The 23,443-nt window shown below is 45.3% G+C and overlaps 1 protein-coding gene and 1 long non-coding RNA gene across 2 annotated transcripts in view; one reads left to right on the top strand and one right to left on the bottom strand.

The window, feature by feature from the left end:
• The window catches only part of PIAS1 (protein inhibitor of activated STAT 1), a 56,425-nt gene extending 45,830 nt beyond the window's left edge, over nucleotides 1–10,595 (bottom strand). The window contains exon 1 of the mRNA XM_077785954.1: nucleotides 10,467–10,595. Within this exon, the coding sequence (XP_077642080.1) occupies nucleotides 10,467–10,595 (129 nt within the window). The remainder of the gene's footprint in view (nucleotides 1–10,466) is intronic.
• Nucleotides 10,596–10,657: 62 nt separating this feature from the next.
• Nucleotides 10,658–14,467, top strand: LOC116184003 (uncharacterized). The gene is made up of 2 exons (XR_004148724.2): nucleotides 10,658–10,863; nucleotides 13,116–14,467. It is a non-coding gene; the product is annotated as an uncharacterized LOC116184003 (long non-coding RNA).
• Nucleotides 14,468–23,443: the final 8,976 nt, after the last annotated feature.

Raw genomic sequence — 23,443 nt, 5'->3', positions numbered from 1 at the left:
CACGTAAGGATGTTTTAATTGCTTCACAATACTGCTCAGCCTCTATGTCAAAAGGAAAAATACAAATAAAGGCATCAAGACATCATCGCGTGGGCCTGAGGAATGGAGTCCATGCCATTAATCAATTATTAATTAGCTCAAGCTTTTTCCCAAACTGTGTGCATGTCCTCTAAAAAACAAAGCCACATTCTACCAAATTTTTTTGAGTGAACTGAACATGGGAAACAAGTTCCAACACATCTCAGCTTTCCCTGCACACAGCTTGGCACCACCTCAGAGTCCTCCATGTGTTTAGAAACAACAGAACAGCACAGGTCAAAGGAAACTACAAAAATCCAGTCTGCACACACCAAGCTGAGTATTCCTCCAGCATCAAAAACTCCTTTAAAAAAAGGAAGCCAGGCCCTGGATCTTCAGCTGCTATTCAAAGTTCTTCTGTTACCATCAGGCTGAGCTGTTCCAGGGGCAAACAATAGGGGAAGGTCATGCGTGGAGAGCTGCAGTGGCACTCTGGGCTTAACCTGTTCCTGGACACCCAGAAAAGGCAGCAGGAGCAGGGTTTGAGGGATGGAGCATCACTGGCAGCGCCCAGTTTCATGTCCAGAACTCGTGGGGAAAGCAGAGCAGCACCCCAGGGCTTTGCAGAGCGACCTCTGCCACGGCTGGCCCCAAGATAAACACAGGTAGGAGAACATCAGCTCAGCTGCGAGCACAAAAACCACTGGGAGAAATGGCTGGGAGGGAGCAGAGGGCAAAAAGACAAAAAATTATTCTGAATTATGTCAATTCCTGCTTCACCCAAATGTCCAAGTACGGGTGGGTTTGGTGGTCTCATCATAGAAAATACGTTAAATTATTATATCTACACACATACACAGAGATGAGAAGTGGAAATGTCAGAAGCCCAGCATGACTTCCCTAATGAAGAAATAATGAAAGCTCAGAGTTTTCAACCTAAAAATAGAGGACCTGGGGACAGCTGTGATCCAATGTAGAAAACCACGAGCAGCACACAAGAGACGGACAGGGAGGAGCTGTTTGTCCTCCTCCATCACAACATCATGGATGGAACCAGGCTCCAAACAACACCCAAAATCCAAAATCAGAAATCCCACCCAAAATGCTGGGAACAAAATCAGGTCATAAAGGTTCAAGGAAAGCTGGAAAGGCACTTGAAAATAGATTGATTGGTTCATGCACCCCTCTGGATTCAGAGGGCTGAGCTGGAAGTGCCTGGGCACGGAGGAATAGTGCAGGGAGAGGATTTCTCCCACTTTGCCCTGTTGTTGCTCTTCCTCACTCATTTATTTCCAGAAGCTGCAGGAGACACCACCAGGCTGGATGGACCCTTGGTCTGAACCACCACAGCCACTTTTCCAACCCTAAGAATCAGTTTCTAACACATTTATTTTCAGTCATTTCCTCTGAAAGCCAAGCGACATTGTCGAGGGCCTCAAATAAAAATGTCACTGCAGAACAGAGAGAGTCACATTGAACAGCAAAGAGGTAAAAGTAGGAATTAACTGAATGAAAACCTGGGTGGACACCCTTTAGAAAAATATTATTTCAAATCCTTGTGATTCAAACCAACAACAGTTCTGATACTTGGAAAAAAAAAAAAATATTTGAAGCCCTGCCATGGAGTGGCCTCAGCAGATTCACAGATGAGAGGCTGTTAAATCAACACAGAACCTACCAAAAAGAACAGCTTTGTTTGTGTCCCACGTTCCTGCTGCTGTGCATTTCTAGGTGCACTCACAGCTCCATCCAGAGCCTCAGCAGAGCTGCCTCCAACAGCTTTTCCAAGAAGCTGAAAATCTCCACAAATACTTGGACTGCTTCAAAGGCTCTTCTTTTGCACCAGGGAAACGAGCTACAACATCTGCACAGAAGTGAGATCATTTTGTCAAGGGACTCTCGAGAAACAAGATGAGGAATGAACGTATCAAAAACATTCTCATCCACGCAACTTTTTACAGGACTCTCCTGCTGTTCAGATTAGTGATTTTACCTGAACCAAACTGTCCCTACTGCATTTGGCTTCTGCTTTTTACAAAAAAATACAGAACAGGGAGCTGCACCGAAGCTGAATTGTCAAGGCAAACTCACTTTGCTGTTGTTTTCATCCTATATTCTATTTTGCACACTAACTAACCATTTCTCAGTTGAGTATCTTGTAGAAACCATCCTGTATATCCCATTTTTCAGCTGAATGTCTTGTATAAACCCAGCTCAGAAAAGCCAGGCCTCCAAGTTCTGCCCAGCACGAATTTCTGAGAACATTTCTCACGTGTTTGCACACTCCACTGACCGTGGCCACAAAAGATGCAGCTTCAGGTGCTGCAGCCAAGCAAGGAGGAGACTGAGCTCAGTTCTCCTCATGCTTAGAACCAAGGATTTCATGGGAGAAGGGGAAGGAGTGGGAGAGCTTCAAATGGACAGTAACTTCATGGAGCCTCCTGGTGAAGAGCTGTGTGTCACCACCTCCCCTCTGAAGGTTCACTGCTTATGAAATTTCAATTTTTGGAAGCAATTCCCACCGGTACCAGTGCACAGCCCCAGGAACTACTTTTGCACAGTGCTGAGGATGTGCACAAACAGAAATCCTGAGGAGTAAAAACTCCTCGAGAACGACATCGTGGCATGGGATCACCTGCCCAAATCCCATTCCCAAAATTCTTTGTGAGGTCCAGCAGGATGACCTGGCAGAAGGTTTGGGAACAGGGTTCTTTCAGCCTGGTGGTGAGAAGGCTTTGGAGCAACCTCCTGGCAACCTCCCAAAGTGTCCAGGAGGTCCTATGGAAACAGCCCTGAGCTTCCCACTGGAACACAGCACAAGCTGAAGGAGGAGGTCCAGGATGGAGATCCGAAAAAGCCAAACCAACCCTATTTTCCAGGATGGAGATCCGAAAAAGCCAAACCAGCCCTGTTTTCCAGGATGGAGATCCAAAAAAGCCAAACCAGCCCTGTTTTCCAGAATGGAGATCCAAAAAAGCCAAACCAGCCCTGTTTTCCAGGATGGAGATCCAAAAAAGCCAAACCAGCCCTGTTTTTACCATGAACACAGCCAAGCCATGGAAGAGGCTGTCCACGGAGGTGGTGCCATCTCCATCCCTGGAGGTTTCAGAGCAGACTGGACCAAGCCCTGAGTGAGCTGTTCTGGCCCCACAGCTGATGCTGCTGGAGATTCCCCACAGTCCCTCCCAGCCAGAATCACTGAATCATTTGGGAGCAAGGCAGCAAGAAGGTGTCCAACAGAAAGAAACACCATGAAAAACCAACGGGAGAGCCCTGCTGAGCTCTGGTTTAAAGAATTCAGCATGGCAATTTCTCTCAGGGCTGGAGACTGGGAAAAAGCACTCGGGACACACCACAAACAGCTAGAGCAGAGGGAAGGAAGTGTCTGCAGGGATGAAGGGATGCTCCACCACTTCAGCAGGAGGAGCTGCTGGCTGTGAGAGCCCCAAAGCAGGGCAGACACGGGAGCTGCCCCTTGCTCCCTGCCCTGCTGTCAGCCAGGTGTCCTTCCCAGATGGAAAGAGCCACTGGAGCATTTCCTGCAGCCCAGGCAGAGCAGGCAGAGCCCCATCCATGTTTACTCCCAAGGGTCCAGCCAGCTCATTCCCATCTCCTAACCCAAACACGGGAAGTTCACTGCAGAGCATTGCAGTGCAGCCCAGGAGGTGACAGCACTTATCTGTGTCCCCTAAATAAACTTCCACATGGCCACGGAGTCCCTGCTCTGCTGCAGAGCCCAGGGCTCCCTGCTCCCCAGGCACAGGCTTCAGGAGGCTCCTTTTCCTTCCCATTAATTATCCTGCCACTTCCCATATAAATCTCTTGTATATCATCTCCCAGAGACGTGCAGGTCAAGCTCAAGCTGACCTCTGGTCTAATTGTACCCTGGCTTTTCATTTCTTTGTTTCCCATATTCCAGACAAGCCCATAATACCCTCCCACTCTTCCCTAGCCCTGGAATCCAATCTCCAGAGCGCTCTGAAGGGACACAACAGAGCAGCAGGGACATCCACAGCCAGCCCAAATCCCAAACAAGATGAAGCAAATTGCTGAGCAGCCCCTGGATCAACCCAGCTGCACCAGCCAAAGAGGGGGAAGAAAAGGTTTGTAGGGACAGTAATATCCTGTTCAACTGGCTCCATGGAATTCTACCTGAAAACCTGCAAGATCAGAACACAACTACCATCTCCTGGCCCCAAGCTCAGCTCCACGTGTTCTCAAAGCTTTAATACTTCCTAGTTTGTCTTGTAGCCCCCAAGCTTTTAATTTACTTTGAAATAGCCACATTTTATGGCAGTGGCAACGTTTGAAATGGCTTTGATAGTGTTGAGTAAAATTACAGAAATAAGCAGTCTTTTGTAAGCTCCTTTCTCCTCCTCATCCCCCTCCCTAGCAAATGATTTTTAAATATCTACTCTCTCTACTCACTCTACTTTTAAGAAAGGCATTTGTTTCCATGAACGGACTGGCTACTGAAGGTACTACGTGCAATCCCAGCATCATAAAATCCAATCATCTCCACTTTAAAAAGCCCAAACCAACACTCTCAGCACTCACTGGTCTGCACAGGCCTGGAGCAGTGACAGAGCACAATCAATACCTGAGCTCCAGCAGGAGGATCCCAAAATCCAGCTGCCCCAGCAGCCACTCCAGATGGGCATTTCCCCTTTTCTCCTGCTCAAGAACAGGACAAACATTTATCTGTGATTCTTGCAGGCACGATTCTGTCAATCAGAGGTGAAGGGGGACAGCCCAGGCTGAGGCATTTACAGGGAACTTTTTTCACCTAAAACCCATGTTTGCATTCTTCCCTGAACTCTGGGGGTTTCAAAAGGCTTTTACTACTTTTTATGGAGGGTGATGAAGCCCAGTTTTCCATTAGAAGGGCACCTGTAAAACCAAAGTTTCTATGCTGGAAACACAGTAGCAAAAGCAAAGACACATTTTTGACACAACTTCAGCTCTGGAGGTGAAATTTTCTCTTGGTGGAGTCAAGGGCCAAACACCAACACCCCACGTAAGAGAAAAGCCCCAGGGGAGAAAATAATTCTCCAGCCTTTGGGGCACTGAGTGATCCAAAAATGAACCCTCTCAAAATGTTGATTCCTAAGCAACCAAGGGACTGTGGCTTCAAATTCCATCGTTTCAGCAGAGCCCAACAGGGATGGGGAGCACCAGCCCACCTCAGCCAAGCTTTAGGACAAACAGGAATTCCAGGAGATGCTCTAAAGGGTGAGCCCTCACCTCACTCCAAGCTTTAGGACAAACAAGAATTCCAGCAGATGCTCCAAAGGGTCAGCTCCCAACTCATCCTAAGCTTTAGGACAAACAGGAATTCCAGCAGATGCTCCAGAGGGTGAGCTCCCAATTCACTCCAAGCTTTAGGACAAACAGGAATTCCAGGAGATGCTCCAGAGGGTGAGCTCCCAAATCACTCCAAGCTTTAGGACAAACAGGAATTCCAGGAGATGCTCCAAAAGGTCAGACCCCATCTCACCCCAAGCTTTAGGACAAACAAGGATTGCAAGAGATGTTCCAAAGGGTCAGCTCCCAACTCACCCTAAGCTTTAGGACAAACAGGAATTCCAGGAGATGCTCCAAAGGGTCAGCCCCCAAATCACTCCAAGCTTTAGGACAAACAGGAATTCCAGCAGATGTTCCAAAGGGTGAGCCCCCAAATCACTCCAAGCTTTAGCACAAACAAGAATTCCAGCAGATGCTCTAGGGGGTCAGCTCCCAACTCATCCTAAGCTTTAGGACAAACAGGAATTCCAGCAGATGCTCCAAAGGGTGAGCCCCCAAATCACTCCAAGCTTTAGGACAAACAGGAATTCCAGCAGATGCTCCAAAGGGTCAGCTCCCAACTCATCCTAAGCTTTAGGACAAACAGGAATTCCAGGAGATGCTCCAAAGGGTGAGCCCCCAAATCACTCCAAGCTTTAGGACAAAGAGGAATTGCAGGAGATGCTCCAGAGAAAGGAGGGCTGGGGCTATCTCAGAACAATTACAGGGAGCACTCCACTCTCAAGTGCCTGGAGCTCTGGTTTGGTTTTCACTCTAATGGCACTGAGGAGAGAAGTGATGAGAGGCTGATTTCCCCGAGAAGGGATTCCAGGAACTCCATCCCACCCTGCCAAACGCATTAGGGACAAGTCTGCCCTCCCTGGGCTCTGCTGGATGCAGGGCAGGGTATAAACCACAGCACTCAGAGCCTCCATCCCTATAAATAACTCCAATATCAGAGCTATCCCAGCTCCCCACACCCTGCTCGTGGGCTGCTGTTAACTATTTCTCTCGTGTGCCTGCTCTATGAATATTCTTCCCAATGGCCAGGCAGTCCTGAGCACTTCTCCTCCCTCCAGGAACATTTTTCTCCTGCAATAAAGCTGAATAAGGGGCATCTCCTACCTCCTTCTAACTGGGATTTTTAAATACCTTTATAACCAAAAGAAAAGCATCTGTAAATCCATTAAAAATAACTACTATGAAATGCTGGAGCTGATAGGAACATTTTTCTCCTGCAATAAAGCTGAATAAGGGGCATCTCCTACCTCCTTCTAACTGGGATTTTTAAATACCTTTATAACCAAAAGGAAATCAACTGTAAATCTATTAAAAATAACTACTATGAAATGCTGGTGTTGAAACCTTCCTCCTCAATGAATTTGACTTGCACAGAACCTCCCTGGATGGGGAAGGTTTACCCAAAGTTCTCTGGCACTGTATTCATGTGCATGCAACAATCTGGGGTTTCTTGGCAATAAAAAAGGTTTATGGATTGAGGCTTGGACAGCTCCAATTTTACCCCTCTGATATCTGCAACCCCGGTGTCGATGACCAAAAGCTCAAAAACAAAAAAGATACCCAGCCCAAAAATCAGTGAAAAATACAATTCTGCTGGCACACAGCAAATTAGAGCACGAACAAACGTAATCCACGGGCTCAGCTAACAATGAAAAGTAGATTATATTTACTTTAATCTCAGCAACACACAACCTCAGCAACTTATAAAAGGATTAAGGAGAAAGAGCTCGTAATGCAGAAGTGTAAAATTCTAATTGAACGCTGAAACAGGTAGATTATGTTTATTAAAATTAGGGATGCAATTCCACAAGTCCATTTGTCACTGTTATCCCAAAACTGCTTCCCTGGATTTCAGGGAGGGGCATTTCCCAACTGAGAATATTTCTGAGTGGTTTGTGTTCCTCACCATTGTGTGGAAATGCTGTGATGAATTTTCATTCAAACTCTTGGCTCACTTTTTTTCTTTTTTTTTTTTTTTTTATTTTTAAAGTATAAATTATGTCTAACAAGAAACACACCAGGGATCTCTTCAATCCCCCAAAGGCACTTTCTTAAAAGGAGAGAGAACAAAGGAGAAAACCTCCCAGCATGTGCTTTCCAAACCAGCTTCTTAGGACAGTATCAAGAATGACAATACTTGAACATAAGCTTTTCTTTTTCACTCTTTGATCCGTGGTTAATTGAATTGATTATTGCAAACTGTGTAATGATTTCCAAAATGCTGGAGTGGAAGGCGAAGATCACAACAATCTAATAACCAATTTAAAGAGATGTAAGAAATATTGAAGGAAAGATTTAATCACTCAAGTATACTCCTTCCAATTAGAAAGAGCTTTAAATAGCTTACCTTGAGATAAATTAGAGTCTGGGTGCAATTAGACAGGAATAGTAATTAAGATCAGGAAAATTCACATACGCCTCAGCCTATGGAGTGAGGGAGAACTCTGCAGCAGAACAAACTTTGCAGTTACCTTGTTTCAGCAGCAGAAAGGAAAACATCCTGCTTCAATTTACCCCAACCTTCCCAGTCCCAGGAATTCAGGAACCTCACCAGGCCGGGATCTGCAAAGCCAGGTTTCACCTTATCTGATTTTTTTTTTTTTCCCCTCCACAGAACAAACAAAAATGGGGGCAAAAAAGGCTGAAAGGCCCTCGCTTGTGGTAAGGAAATAAATTAGAGGAAAGGCAATTTCATGATTAAAACGCCATGAAAAATTGTGGCAAGTAAGACTGACCACTGTTTTTCTGAGGGAGCAACAACTTTAATTTTCCTTTGGCGATAGCACCCATCATATCACATTCCCTAATTTCCACATGTCACATTCCCTAATTTCCCCATACATAGCCCCAGGGTTCTCTGCACAGGAAGGCAACAAAGTTTTAGAAACTTGAGTAAGTTTTTCTAACAAACTTTTTCTGGCCAGGCAAAAGAGTCCCTGCCCAAGTATTACAGTTGATTTTAGTTTTTTAAAGTCACTAAATCTGAAATCAATCCCATTTGCTAATTAATCAGAGGAGAACCGTGCAAGGTTTTACCTAAGAAAATAATTAAAGGAATTCACTGGTCATTCTTCAAAGAGCAGAGTCTTAATCACAAACCGTCCCTTAGCTACTTTCAACTCCCAAAAAAAAGAACTTAAAAGCACGTTTTCTGGGGATTTACTCCTTTTTAAAAAATCCCCAGTGTCCCCAGCCACGATGTCAGAGCTTTCCACATTTTTCTGAGGAGCTCCTGCAGCACCTGAGAGCCTGGAGAGCTGCAGGGTGACAGCTCCCAGCCCAAGCAGGAGATTCTGTGTCCCCTCTCCTTCCTGACGGAGCGGCTCCCACCCACGCAGCTTTTTAATTCTGTACAGTCTAAAGACAAAAAAAAAACAAACAAAAAAAAATCAGAATGTCCTGAGGTCTTCCAAGCATGAATTTATGAAGTAATTACTTTTTTGTTAAGCAAACTGCCAAGCTCCCGTGGCTGCAGAAAAAAAAAATGCCCAACTTTTCACTGCCATCCTCCAGTCCCTGCCTGCAAGTACCACTCCAGCCGCAACCTGAGCAGAAAACTGAAACTGAGAATAAAACAGCAACTTTGGCATTCACCCTCCACATCCCTGAGGCAGCAACAGCACTTTACGAAACATAAATTTTAAAAACTCTGATTTTTCTCTACCGGTTCTCGAGAAGGAGACTTCTAACAGTGATCAATGAAGGGGTTTGGAATGACTTTATTCCCTATCTCCCATCTCTTTGAACTCCCTTTGAGTCACTCTTGCTAATAAAGGCATCACGTAAAGCCAAGCTGGCTGCTGTGCACCACCAAACTCTCGCTGCTACTTACCAAAACACACTATTCCATTTGCCACGCTAAAATTGACAAAAACTTGAGCACTGGAATCACATCTTAACCCTCTGATCTCGTTATGTGGGAAGCAGAGCTTGAAAAGAAAAAAGGCTTAAGGACTACACAGCTCAAGCAATACAATGTGGTCTGAAGACACGCAGAAAAACGAAGGCCAGAGGAGGATTTAAAGGAGGATCTGAAGGGTCCTGACCCACACAAGTCAGAACACACCGAAGATTTAATATTTCTTAACCCGCTGACAGCTCCTTAAGCATCTAAAAACGAAAGCGCACGGTACCTTTGATAGTCAGAAAACCGAGATCTACCAAACCTCTAGGAAAAGACCAAATATTTCCTTAGTCATACCCGAGCCATTCCGTAGTTTATGTTACACGTTTAACACGCCTGTGCCCGTACCCATTTCAGACCCACCTGATTCCAGCCCTTCACTCCGCGAACTTTACAGGAGGAGGAGGAGGAGGCAGGAGCCCTCCCGGTGAATAAGGAGCCTGTGAAAAGTGCGAGGAAACTCCGCAACTTTTCACACCCTGCAGGGTGTGCGGGGCACAAAGTTTCGGGGGGGTCTTTCCCTGGGATTTTCGGGTGGGTGCCTACCACCCTCTACCCTGCCACCGCTCTTCCTCAAAATCGCTTTAGGAAAGCCCAAGTTCCGCGTCGGGCAGAGCGGGAGGAGCTCCTTCCCTCCGGGCTGAGCGCCCGAAAAATCCCCCCAAATCCCCCCCGAAACCGCCCCGGGCGGAGCGGCCGCCGGCCGGGCGGCTCGGAGCGCCCCGTCCCCCCGCGTTCCGCAGCATGACAGGGACCGCCGCCAGCTCAGCGCCGCGGAACTCCTCCACATCTGCCTGTGACGTTCTTTATTTACCGGCGGGCCGCGCCGCCGCCGCTGTCACCGCCGCTGCCGCTCCCGCCGGACTCCCCTCGCAAACTTCGCGGGGCGCCGCGGCGCCGTCCCCCCCGCCGGCCCCCACACCCCGCGGGGGGCTCCCCGCGGCCGCCGCCCTCACCCGCGGCGGCGCCGCCCGGCCCGGCGGCCGCGGAGCGGAGCCGCCCGCGCTGCCCCGGCTGCCGGCGGGGCCGCCCGGCGGAGCGCGGCCGGCGGAGTGTGTGTGTGGGGGGGTGCGGCGAGAGGAGGCAGCTCCGCGCTGCGCTCCGCACCCACCCCGCCTCTCAACCCGCGCTGCCAGCGCGGCCCCGCCGCGGCCGCTCCGGCGCGGCTCATCCCGCCGCGGGCCGCCGCCGGCCGCGGCCCCGGCGGCGCCGCGGGGGGACGCGGAGAGCTGCGCTTTACCTTTAGTTCCGCACTGTCCGCCATCTTGCGACTCCGCGCGCAGGCGCAGTGAACCCCGCCGGGACGCCGCCGCCCCGCCGCCGCCGCCCCGCCCGCCCGCAGCGCGCAGCGTTTGAATCGCGGCGCCATTTTGTGCCTCCTCCGGCCGCGCCGCTCCGCGCCCTCACGCCGGGGCTGCCGCTTCGCCGCGGCTCCCGGGGCCGCCCCGCGGGGCTGGAGCCTCGCCCTGCCCGTCAGCTTCGCCCTGCCCGTAGAGCTTCGCCCTGCCCGTAGAGCTTCGCCCTGCCCGTCGAGTTTGGCGCTGGTGGCGGCGCTCCGTGAGGGGAGCGCGTCCCTGCGGGCGCCCCGGCTGCTCCCCTCAGCCCCGCGGCGCCACAGGCAGCGCCTTCCTCCGGTGGTAAATGCGGTTATTAACACGGGACCGTGCAGCTGCGGTGCGTGAAACAACGCCGATCACCGCGTTTTTAACAGTTTTAGAAGTTTGGTCATAATAAAATTATTATTAAAATAGTAATATAATTAAAGTGTGAAAAACGCTTGGTTTTTAAGATTTTTTAGAAGTTTAATAATAATAAAATTATTATTAAAATAGTAATGTGATTAGAGTGTGAAAAAACGCCAATCACCTGTTTTTTTTAATTTTTTAGTTTAGTAATAATAAAATGATTATTAAAATAGTAATATAATTAAAGTGTGAAAAACGCTTGGTTTTTAAGATTTTTTAGAAGTTTAATAATAATAAAATTATTATTAAAATAGTAATGTGATTAGAGTGTGAAAAAACGCCAATCACCTGGTTTTTTGAATTTTTATGTTTAGTAATAATAAAATGATTATTAACATAGTAATATAATTAAAGTGTGAAAACTGCTTGGTTTTAAAGATTTTTTGAAGTTTAATAATAATAAAATTATTATTAAAATAGTAATGTGATTAGAGTGTGAAAAAACGCCAATCGCTTGGTTTTTAAATTTTTTTTTAAGTATAGTAATAATAAAATCATTATTAAAATAGTAATATAATTAGAGTGCGAAAAACGCCAATCACTTGGTTTTTAAAATCTTTTAGAACTTCAGTAATAATAAAATTATTATTAAAAAAAAATTATTAGAGTAATAAAATTTAGAGTTAGGACAAATGCAAGACAATAAAAAGCAAAGAATTACGGATGTCTGGATGCTCTCGGACACTAAGTCACAAAAAAGCAGACTTTGTGAACAAAGGAATAACCATAAAAGCAACAGCCTGTTGCATATTCATGTATCTCATACATGATGCATAAATTCTTTGCAAATTAAGAACTTTTCTCCTTAAGGTGGAAGAATGTTTGTTTTTTTCTGAGAAGGAGGAACTTTGTATGGGCCCCCTTCGCTGCCATCTCTGTGTGAAGAGTTTCTCGATTATCTCATCCTCCTGCTTGAGCTTGTAACAAATCCTGTATCACAGAGTTTCTATTTTAACATTGTGTTGTAACCTAAAACTGTATTTAACACGCCACTTAAGAGAATTAATACAGCAGAACTTCCTAATGTTACACATATAATATTCATTGTAACATTTGCGAGAAGCCAATCATAAAATACACATTTTTCACAGATTTTTGCTACTTAATGCACAGGTTTGAGACCTCTAGGAGTGGAAAGGGATGAGGCCGGGGTACCTCAGTGGACACCAGCTCCTGGTGTGCACCAAGCTGGAAATTATCAGTTTTTCAGGAAATTACAAGTTTTATTTCAGGGAATTTAAAGTAACAACAGATTTGAGGTCCAAATGCACCCATTTCATGTCAGTTTTGAGTGAAATTTGTGTTCTTCCAACAGCAAGCCAGAGGGGAAAATACCTACCAAAATCCTGCCTGGCAAGATGATGCATCAGTTGTGAATTTGGGAGGATTAAACGTTAGTGTTCAGGTCATTATAGCTTGATTCAGCTTCTTTCTACCTGGGTGTTATTCCCCAAATATTGATCACCATGACAATTTCTCTCCTTGGCCTTCACCTTAATGCACAGAACGGAACAAAGAACAAAATTTCCACTTTTTCCATAGCTGCCGTAAAATCCATCATCCTCCATTCCCAAAGCACTTAGAGGATGGGCACTGAAAATAAAATAAAGATTTCATGTCCCAACTCTGCAGATTCAAGCAAGGAGTGCAGGGAACCTGGGGTAATTACAGAATCAAAATTTATAACATTTGCCTCAGAGGGTTACCCAGGATTTAAAATTAAGTGGTTTGTGTTGAGGGAAGAATGGGAGAGAGGTGTCAAAAGTGTTTAAGGAGCTTTTTGATGCAATGCTGTTTATTGGTAAGAATATTTATGTGCAGTCCTGAGGAAAACAACTCCTAGTAAAGCAGGGATGAGAATGGAATGGTATCAGGATGTGTCACATTCCATCAATCCATGACAAAACTGTATGGATTTTGACCAAGGTGGACAGGTCACGTATACTTAACCTAGAAAGAGAACACATATAAATTATATGAGCATACATAAATAGATGAACATATATAAAAATAAATATATGAACGTATATATAAATGATACGTGATTTTTGATGGCATCATGTTTATGGTGAGCATATATAAAGTCCTGATACGCCCAGCAAAGCAAACAACTCATATCTCTTTCCAAACTTTCCATTTCCAAGCGTTTCACCCAGAAACATCCTCCAGACTGGCAGAAAATCGGGGGAGCTGACACCCCTCTTTCTTCATGCCTCATCCCAACTCCATCGGTGGCCCCGCTCTCCTGGATCCTGCCACACTCAGGAAACGAGCAGCAATTAGAGGAGGCTGATGAGCACACCCGGACAATCCTGCGTGCAATGAAGATTTCTCTCCGCGTCTGAAAGGCTGGTTTGGGGAGGGGGCAGGGTGAGACAGCTAAAAAAAAATAAAATCAGATGACTCCAGCACGCCCACAGCTCCCAGAATTAGCCCATCTATTTCAGTGGTCTGAGGCAGCCCAGTGCAGAACCCTTAATTTGAAATTATTAAATACGTGTCATAATCGTCATCTAACATGATCAATGAGTTCATGGCGAGCTGAAAGAATTCGGCCTTAAAGCTCTGTAATTGTGTGGAGAAAAATCCTTGCTTTATTTCAATTACTTTTGATTTTTTTCCCCCCCTGAATGAGGCTGCTGCACAGCCAAACAGCTTTTCCTCTGCTTCTCCACTTCCTACCAAATTCAGTGGGATGTGGACGTGTGCTCCGAGTGTTTTGCTAAATCATGGCACAACACTATCAAACTTGACACGTGGCCATAAACCACAGCGTCCTCTCTCAAAACTGCCTTCAAATAAAACAGCCCCAGAATGGCTTCGGCTGCATTAAAATAAGGAAGCGAACTAAAAAAGGGGATACAGAAAATCGGGTTTAAAATGCTCCTGCCGGTGTTTTTTACAGCCAAACCTCGCCCAGGCTCTTCATTTTTTTTTTTTCAGTTTGGGCTTTTTGATAGTCACTCCCTTTTCAGTGCAGAATATACTGGAGGATGGAGAAGGAACTTAATGAGAAAAACAATCTGCGCTTCTATTTTTAGGCCATTATTTACATGTAGTGAAATTTTGTTCCTCTCTGCTCCCGAGGCTCGGCTGATGGTTTATTGCCAAAAAAAGCCTTTGTCAACACTCAGTCATTTCCAGAGGTGCTCGCAGTGGCTCCAGCTGTGGCAGTCATGGCAGCACTCAGATCTTAAAAATTAAATTAAAATTAAATCTTCAATTTTTCTCTCCATTTCCAAAAGAAAATACTGGGATGCAGCTGGAGTAAGGGAGAACAGCCCCAAACAATCCTCAGGTTGTCTTGCTTCTGAGCTAAAGCTAATATTTTTTTGAGCTTTGACCTCTGCGGAGAGAGAAAATGAAAGATCAAGATTTCCCTCAAACCTCCACAATTTTGATATTTTCAATTCCCAATTTTCCAAAGTTGTGTTTCCCCCTTTTGGCCGCATCGCAGTAAAATAAATGACTTGAGAATTTGTCTCTTACCCCCCCATTTCTTTTATTCTCCTCTTCTGTAACTTCCCCAAAAACGTATCGTGTCACATAACTCACATGCTCAAAGCCATGTTCAGACACAATAATATTTTTAAAGATATGCATTTTTTTCTGTGAACATGTTGTTTTCATTAGTCCGAGTAGCCAAGAGTTTCTCCTCTTTGTCTAATAATCCAAATTTGCTCTTTGCCTAAAAGTAACACAAGGGCATTTCTGAGCCTGAATAAAACTGATTTAATGATAGACTCTCAGCTATTATTTCTTGATAGAAAACACGACCAAGCCACTAAAATACCTTTACTGCTGAGGCTGTTGCAGGCATGAAATGTGTGAAACACCCTTTTCTGAGGGACAGAAAGAGAAATATTTTAGTGAAAACTACTTGGCTAAAGGAGGAGACAATGGAGTAGCCAATATCTGATTTAAAAAAATACATTTTTTAACTTTATAACAACACATGTGCTGAGCAGGAAGTTGGTGTGTAGCGGGCTGGCACAAACATCTCCCCAAAATCTGCATCCAAGAGCAATATCAGCCCAAATCAGACAATAATTTGTACAAGCTGGGCCCAGACGAGGAATGTCAGAATCTGAGGTATTGATCATTCTGAGATTGTAAAAGTCTCTGTCTGTCAGCCCCGCTGCCAAAGCAGAAGCCATAATTGGTCTGTGCTGGTTTCCAGGTTGTTTATTCTGTTGATCTCTCACATGTTCTGCTGCCCTGCCCAGCTCTGTCCTGCAGGGCAGCGTGTGGGGCTCTGCCCTCAGTGGGATGTGACAAACATTAAATACCAGAAACTCCCTGGGCTGCATTTACAAGAACGTGCCAATATCTGTCACCTACGTTGGACAGTGTGCCCCCAGCCTGAACCAACAGAAAAATGCCAACACCACAGTGAGACATGGAGGGCATGAAGAAGGAGAAAAAGGACAAGGCACACCCAATTTCCTCCATCTTGTCCCCTTTGGACCCCTCATCTAGAATCCTAAAATTTTACTTTTGCACCCGTGCCACACTTAATTATTACTGATATCAAACACTCAGAGCTGGTAATTCACCCTGTAAGATTGCAAACTCTTTTCCATGGACAGAGATCACAGCCAGTGTCTCTGGGGGCTCTGTCCAGGGGGTTCTGAGCCCTGCCAGGGTCCCAGGGCAGCCAGAGGGAATTATTTGGATTCCCAGAAGGGCTGCTGCTCAGAAATTAAACTTTCCTGCCCGTGCTACAAAAACCCCCAGAGGGGCAGCTCAAATCTGAATTTAGGGAGCGATCCTGGGGCATTTTGGGGATGTCACCCCAGCATTTGGGATGCGCATGCAAATGAGATTCTGCAGCTGTTAATTAGGTGAGCAGTGCCAGGGTGGGACTCATCCCTGTTTCCCTGTTTTCCCTCCTCTGACATCCAGGCTCTGCTCCCGCCCCGCCCTGGCTGTGCACAAAGTGTCCCTCACTGCGGTCTCTGCAAATGTTGACAAAAATTCACATTTCTCACCTCGTTTTAGGACTGCCCTGCAGCCTCAGATGGTATTCCCAGCCTGGAGTGACAGAATTCCCTTCTTGGAATGACAGAATTCCCAGCCTGGAGTGACAGAATTCCCACCTGTTTTCACAGCCTGGAGTGACAGAATTCCCAGCTTGGAGTGACAGAATTCCCACCTGTATTCCCAGTGTAGAGTGACAGAATTCCCAGCCCTTATTCTGAGCCTGGAATGACAAAATTCCCACCTGTATTCTTAACCTGGAATGACAGAATTCCCAGTCTGGAATGACAAAATTCCCAACCTATTTGACTTATTCTATTTTGTTTTTTCTTATCCTGAAATGAAAACTGGAACAGTTCTCTCTCTGAGAAGAAATGGTCATTCCTGAGATATTCATCTCCAGTTGGAAAAGCATTTCCTTTGGCTGAGTTAAATCCCCTTTTTTTTTGGTCAACAAAATTCCATTTCCATGAATCACGAGTGGGAATTTTTTTTTTTTTTTTTTTTTTTGGTCATTAGCACCCATTTTCATAATTTGTGGATGCAGCACAAGAAGAAAGAGTAAAAAGCAACCACAGCAGGTCCTGGGGAGCTGAGAAATCCAAAGCCAGGCAAGACTTAAAACATCACATCCTCCAAAAGCTTCGAATTGGCCAAAAAAACTATTCAAACACGAGGAGAAAAACTCCAGAAAGCTGCATTTATTTCCAAAATATCATCACTGAGGTGAAGGAAGCTTTTAATTGCACTCTCCAGACTTCCAGCATCAACAAACCCGGGCTTTCACTGCGAGGAACTCTCTCATTCCAATTAAAAGTGATTTTTGAAGGCCCCAGTGCTTAAGTCAGAAGTTGTTTCTACAGACAGTAAATGATTCTTAATAAGCAGAGCCCGTGGCAATAAAACAAAGAAATAAAAATAATTCACATTTTCCACAACTTGGAGAGTGAGTCCTTAGGATGTGCCCCCATCCCTCCACTCACACAGCGCATGACAAATACTGATATTTTCATATAAACTGAATTTAAAATAGTTTTTCCCAGAGAGTCATCTAGAAAAAGACCTGTTCCAATTTGACTCTCTTTCCTATCCTATAATTCCCATTATGGACCACATATGGAATTCCTCCGGAGTAGATTTTGCTGCAAATTTCCTTTTTTTTTGTTGTTTTTTTTTTTTGCCTAAAAATCAGGATAAACTCAGGATAAAGCAGCAGCAGCCAGGCTGTGCCCCGAGATGGGCTCAGCTAGGAAAAAACAAAATAAAAATATTCATTTTTCACCCAATCCCTTGCTCCAGCATCCCCAGAGTCATAGGAATGCTGCAAATAAAGCTGAGCTCCAGCAGCAAGCAGAGCTCATTTCAGATGGCTCATGCCAAAACAACCCAGCTAATTATGCCGCAGTAATTACCTGAAAATTATATGTATGTTGTTTTTGCAGCAGTCAATAGTGCTATTTTTGATCTTCTCATTGTTCTCATGCCCTGCTGGAGTCACGTTGTCTCAAAATCCTCTTTCTTTTTTGGCTCATCACTCACTCACCTCTGGACTGGGGAGGGTTTTTAGGGGAAGTTTCACCTGCAGCATTTCTCTGCAGCTCAGATCCTCACCTGTGCTGCTTTTCAGAAAATATTTCCATTTTAATCATCTCTTAAATAGGAATTATGAGATTCTGGCTGAACACCCCATCAAGATTTTCTCCTGAAAAATTAAAATATGAAACATCAAAAATCCTGAAAATTCCGGGATCCCTGACTAGGATTATCCTGATTTTCAAAACTTTCATTTCCTTCAGCTCAGATCTTCACTTGCACTGCTTTTCAGAAAATACTTCCATTTTAATGGCCTTTCCAATAAGGACTACAAGATCCCGACTCAACATCCCATCAAGATTTCTCCCTGAAAAATTAAAATATGAAACATCAAAATCCTGAGAATTTCTGGATCCCTGACTAGGATTATCCTGATTTGGAAGAGTTTAATTTCCTTCATCTCAGATCCTTACCTGAGAAAATATTTCCATTTTAATAATCTCTTAAATAGGAATGACAAAATTCTGGCTCAACAGCCAATCAAGATTTCCTCCTGCACATCACAAATCCTGAAAATTCCTGGATCCCTGACTAGGATTATCCTGATTTTCAAAACTTTCATTTCCTTCAGCTCAGATCTTCACTTGTGCTGCATTTCAGAAAATATTTCCATTTTAATCACCTCTTAAATAGGAATTATGAGATTCTGGCTCAACATCCCATCAAGATTTTCTCCTGAAAAATTAAAATATGAAACATAAAAAATCTTGAAAATTCCTGGATTTCTGACTGGGATCATCCTGATTTGGAAGAGTTTCATTTCCTTTAGCTCATATCTTCACTTGTGCTGCATTTCAGATAATATTTCCATTTTAATCACCTCTTAAATAGGAATTATGAGATTCTGCCTCAACACCCCATCAAGATTTCCTCCTGAAAATTAAAATCTGACACATGAATAATCCTGAAAATTCCTGGATGCCCAGTAGGGATCATCCCCACCTGGCAGAGTTTCATTTCCTGCCCTGCTCTGGGTGGGGCCTGTGCTCCTTGTCTGGTTTTTTTCCTTTCCAGAGCAGCTGAGTGCCAATTCCCAAGGAAGGGAATTTTGTCAGGCACCAAGGCTGGGAAAACGCCCGGCAGGAATTCTTGGATCAATCCCAAAAAACTCCTGCCACGTTCCCTGAGTTGGCCCAAATCCATGGGGTAAAACGCACGGGGAGCGACTCCTTGGGGAAAGGAAGATGCCGGTGATAAAAGGTGTTTCCCTGCACTGCTGGGAGGAAATTAATTAATTAACATTTGGAAAAGCACTTGGAGATTCTTGGATGAAAGATGCTGGAGCTGGAATGCTGGCAACGTTCAAATAAATTGGAATAACGTTAATATTTATTGCACGCGGCGCTTTCATCTTCAAAGCTCTTTACCAGCATCAGCGAGTTAACAAAGGAAACATCAATAAAGATTATATTTACCCATTAAATTACGCTCCCAGATCACAGAAATAGAGCTGCCTCCAGATAAAAAATAGTATTTAAATCAAAGCTGAGCCCCACTCCGGTATCAGGCACTCAATCCCTGGTTAGTCCATGGAAAACCAACTTGGAACGAGGAATTATTAGCTTATATTCTGAATGAGGAACTATTAGTTTATATTTTTAATGAGGAATTATTAGTTTAATAATTTTAACTTCTAATGAGGTTGACTGGACCGTGGGCCTAACCCACCACGACCAGGGTGAAAAATCAGGATGGCAAAAGGGGAGGAAGAAAAGTGCTTGGAAAATGGCTCTGGTTGGTGAGCAGGAGTTCCAGAATTCCAGAGGTTGGAAAACCCCTTCAAGGTCATCAAGGCTCCCAAAAATTACCCAAAAATGATTTATCACAGACAAATAGAGCTGCGTCCAGTTAAAAAATAGCATTAAAATAAAAGCTGAGCCCCCACTCCAGTACCAGACACTAAATCCCTGATTAGTCCATGGTAAACCAACTTGGAACGAGGAATTAATAGTTTATATTCTTAATGAGGAATTATTAGTTTATATATTGAATGAGAAGTTACTACTTTATATTTTTACTGATGAATTATTAGTTTATACTTTTAATGAGGCTAATTGGACCCTGGGCCTAACCCACCATGACCAGGGTGAAAAATCAGGATGGCAAAGGGAGAAGGAAGAGCTTGGAAAATGGCTCTGGATGGTGAGCAGGAATTCCAGAATTCCAGAGGTTGGAAAAGCCCTTCAAGATCTTTGAGTCCTGGCCATGCCCCATGCCCACCTTGTCACCTGAGCACCACATCCAGAATTCCCTGGACTCCTGGGACAACGTGGAGGACAAGGAGAGCTTCGAGGAACCTTCCAAGCCACCTTGTCACCTGAGTGGTACATCCAGAATTCCCTGGACTCCTGGGACAATGTGGAGAATGAGGAGAGCTTCGAGGAACCTTCCAAGCCACCTTGTCACCTGAGCACCACATCCAGAATTCTCTGGATTCCTGGGACAACGTGGAGGACAAGGAGAGCTTCGAGGAACCTTCCAAGCCACCTTGTCACCTGAGCACCACATCCAGAATTCCCTGGACTCCTGGGACAACGTGGAGGATGAGGAGAGCTTCGAGGAACCTTCCAAGCCGAACCATTCCAGGATTCTGGAAGCTCAGCATCCAGGGCTGAGACCTCCCTGAGCTGGCACGTCCAGGAGGAGGAGGAGGAGGAGGAGGAGGAGGACGTTTGGGTTGGTTGTGTTTTGGGATAAACCCCAGGGAAGGGAGGAACGCTCTGTTCCACGGCAAGAGGAGGTGCAAGCCCAGGGGAGCTCCCCGACTGAAGCATCCCGAGGAGTCGCGCTCCCATTTTTCCTTTGGAAGTCAATCCTTGCTGGCACGGGCTCAGCTCTGCTGTCATCTCCAGGAAGATCTGCCCAGCAATTTACGGAAAGCCAGTGAAGGAGAGAACACTTCCAAGTGCACGATGTGCATTGATCGCAGCTCACGGGGCAGCCAGGGCCTCTCCCTCTGGAGCTCACCTCCCCTCCCTTCAGCTGAGAAGATAAATTAAGACATCAAGACGAAATAATAAATAAAACAAAAAACCCCCAAGCCCAGTTTATCCCAAATTCCACCCATTTCCATCGGTCTCCTTGAGCAGAGGCTGCTGGCGCTGGTGCACTCGGATGAATTCCAGCACATCGTGGGCTGGAATCGATTTTTTACCGACCCGCCGTGCTCGGCACGGGCTCTGCAGGTCATTCCAGGCAGTCGAGGGGTGCTCAGCAGAAATCTTTCTGGCCAGCGTGCTCCGGGGCTCGCCAGATGTGCACCCCACAGACCCAGAGCCCTTCCCTGGCTTTTTTCCAGGCTTGCTGTGAAAAACACCACATTATTTGGGAAGGGGTTTTGGGTCTCGTCAGGACTGGGGAAGTTTCTGCAGAGCCGGCTGAAGGTTTTACAAACTCAGCCATCAAAGTGCCCCAGTCTGTGGCAGGCGTGTTTCTCTCCTCAGGATTTTTATAGAGGAGCACAGAGAGAAGAAAGGGAAAATAATTTCTATTTCTGCTCCTTGTTTTCCCATGTGGAATGTCCTTGGAGAATTGTTTCCCTGGGGTGATGCTTGGTTGGATTCTGGTGAGGACTGTTTGAGCTGGTGGCCAATCTGACCCAATCCAATCCAATCCAATCCAATCCAACCCAATCCAACCCAATCCAACCCAATCCAACCCAACCCAATCCAACCCAACCCAATCCAATCCAACCCAACCCAATCCAACCCAACCCAATCCAACCCAATCCAATCCAATCCAATCCAATCCAATCCAACCCAACCCAACCCAATCCAACCCAATCCAACCCAATCCAATCCAACCCAATCCAATCCAACCCAATCCAATCCAACCCAATCCAACCCAATCCATTGCAATCCAATCCAATCCAATCCAACCCAATCCAACCCAATCCAACCCAACCCAATCCAACCCAATCCAACCCAATCCAACCCAATCCAACCCAATCCAATCCAACCCAACCCAATCCAACCCAACCCAATCCAACCCAATCCAACCCACCTGGGACTGGACTCAGAGAGGGTCACAAGTTGTGTTAGAATCAGAGAAAGTAGTTTGTAGTTTGAGTATCCTCCTTTTATATAGTAAATTAATGTATTTTAGCATAGTTATAATAAAGAAATCATCCAGCCTTCTGAATGGAGTCAAACATCAGCATTTCTTCCCATTGGGTTCTCCTGCGTTTCCAATACCAGCCCATCTCCTGTACAGCCCCGGCCCTCAGAGCTTCAAATGGTTTTGTTTTGGAGAGAAATCAGATGTTACCTTTGGGAAATGCATTTATTGTTAGCGATAGCCACAATTTTAATTTTTCTTTATTTTTGTTTTTTACTTATGATATAGAAATTTATAGCATTATATTTTAATTTTTTCTTTATTTTTGCTTTTTACTTAACATCCCACTGAGGGGTGTTACATTGGCACGTTCTTGTAAATCTAGCACAGGTACTTTCTGGTATATAATATTGTAAATATAGCACGGGTAGTTTCTGGTATTTAATGTTTGTAACATTATATAATGTTTGTAACATTCTATACCAGAAACTGGGGACTGGGTTCAGGCTGGGGACACACTGTTCAACGTGGGTGACAGATATTGGCATGTTATTGTAATATATTAAATATATTTAAATAAATAAATAAATAAATAAATAAATATATATATATATATATGTATAATATATTGTCAATCCAGCCCAGGGAGTTTCTGGTATTTAATGTTTGTCACATCCCACTGAGGGCAGAGCCCCACACGCTGCCCTGCAGGACAGAGCTGGGCAGGGCAGCAGAACATGTGAGAGATAAACAGAATAAACAACCTTGGAACCAGCACAGAGGAATTATGATTTCTCCTTTGGCAGCGGGGCTGACAGACAGAGACTTTTGCAACCTCAGAATGATCAATACCTCAGATTCCGACAGGGAACCAACAGCTTTTGGTTATTATTTCACTTCTCCCAGCAAAGATTTCTGTTTTTCCCGGAGCCCGCGAGGGGTTGGGCTGGTTTCGTTCCCCGGGAGTTTTTGGGGTGTGGAAGTTCAGCCTCGCCGTCCCCGCTGCTCCAGAGGAGGGAGGAGAAGGGGAGGAAATTCTTATCTGCCCCTGGAGCCCTTATCTGAGCCGGCCAGCTGGGCCAGCAGGACAGAGCATCGGCAAGGGAACGCAACTGTCACAGGAAAAGGGGTTTCTGCACCCAAAATGCCCCTGGGACACCCAAAACATCCCCTGGGACACCCAAAACCTCCCCTGGGACACCCAGAATGCCCCTTGGGACATCCAAAACATCCCCTGGGACACCCAAACCCCTCTTGTGACACCCAAAACCTCCTCTGGGACACCCAAAACCTCCCCTGGGACACCCAGAATGCCCCTTGGGACGCCCAAAACACCCCTGTGATGCCCAAAACATCCCCCAGGACACCCAAAGCGTCCCCTGGGACACCCAAAATCCTTCCTGGGACACCCAAAATCCCTAAGAACCCTTATCTGAGCCGGCCAGCTGGGCCAGCAGGACAGAGCATCGGCAAGGGAATGCAACTGTCACAGGAAAAGGGGTTTCTGCACCCAAAATGCTCCTGGGACACCCAAAACATCCCCTGGGACACCCAAAACCTCCCCTGGGACACCAAAAATCCCTCTTGGGACACCCAAAATCCCTAAGAACCCTTACCTGAGCCGGCCAGCCAGGCCAGGATCTGCAAGGGAATTCAACGTTCCAGCACCAGGTCTCAGTATATTATATAGAATAGATTATTTTTATATGTTGTAACATATTATGAATATATTATCTATATTAATATAATATAATATAATATAATATAATATAATATAATATAATATAATATAATATAATAATATATAATAATATATTGTGTTGAGATTAATATATATTAAATA

The sequence above is a fragment of the Lonchura striata genome, chromosome 11 (assembly GCF_046129695.1).
Source record: "Lonchura striata isolate bLonStr1 chromosome 11, bLonStr1.mat, whole genome shotgun sequence".
Classification (NCBI taxonomy): domain Eukaryota; kingdom Metazoa; phylum Chordata; class Aves; order Passeriformes; family Estrildidae; genus Lonchura; species Lonchura striata.
The sequence above is the reverse complement of the archived record's forward strand: the minus strand, read 5'-3'. Positions and strand labels throughout refer to the sequence as shown.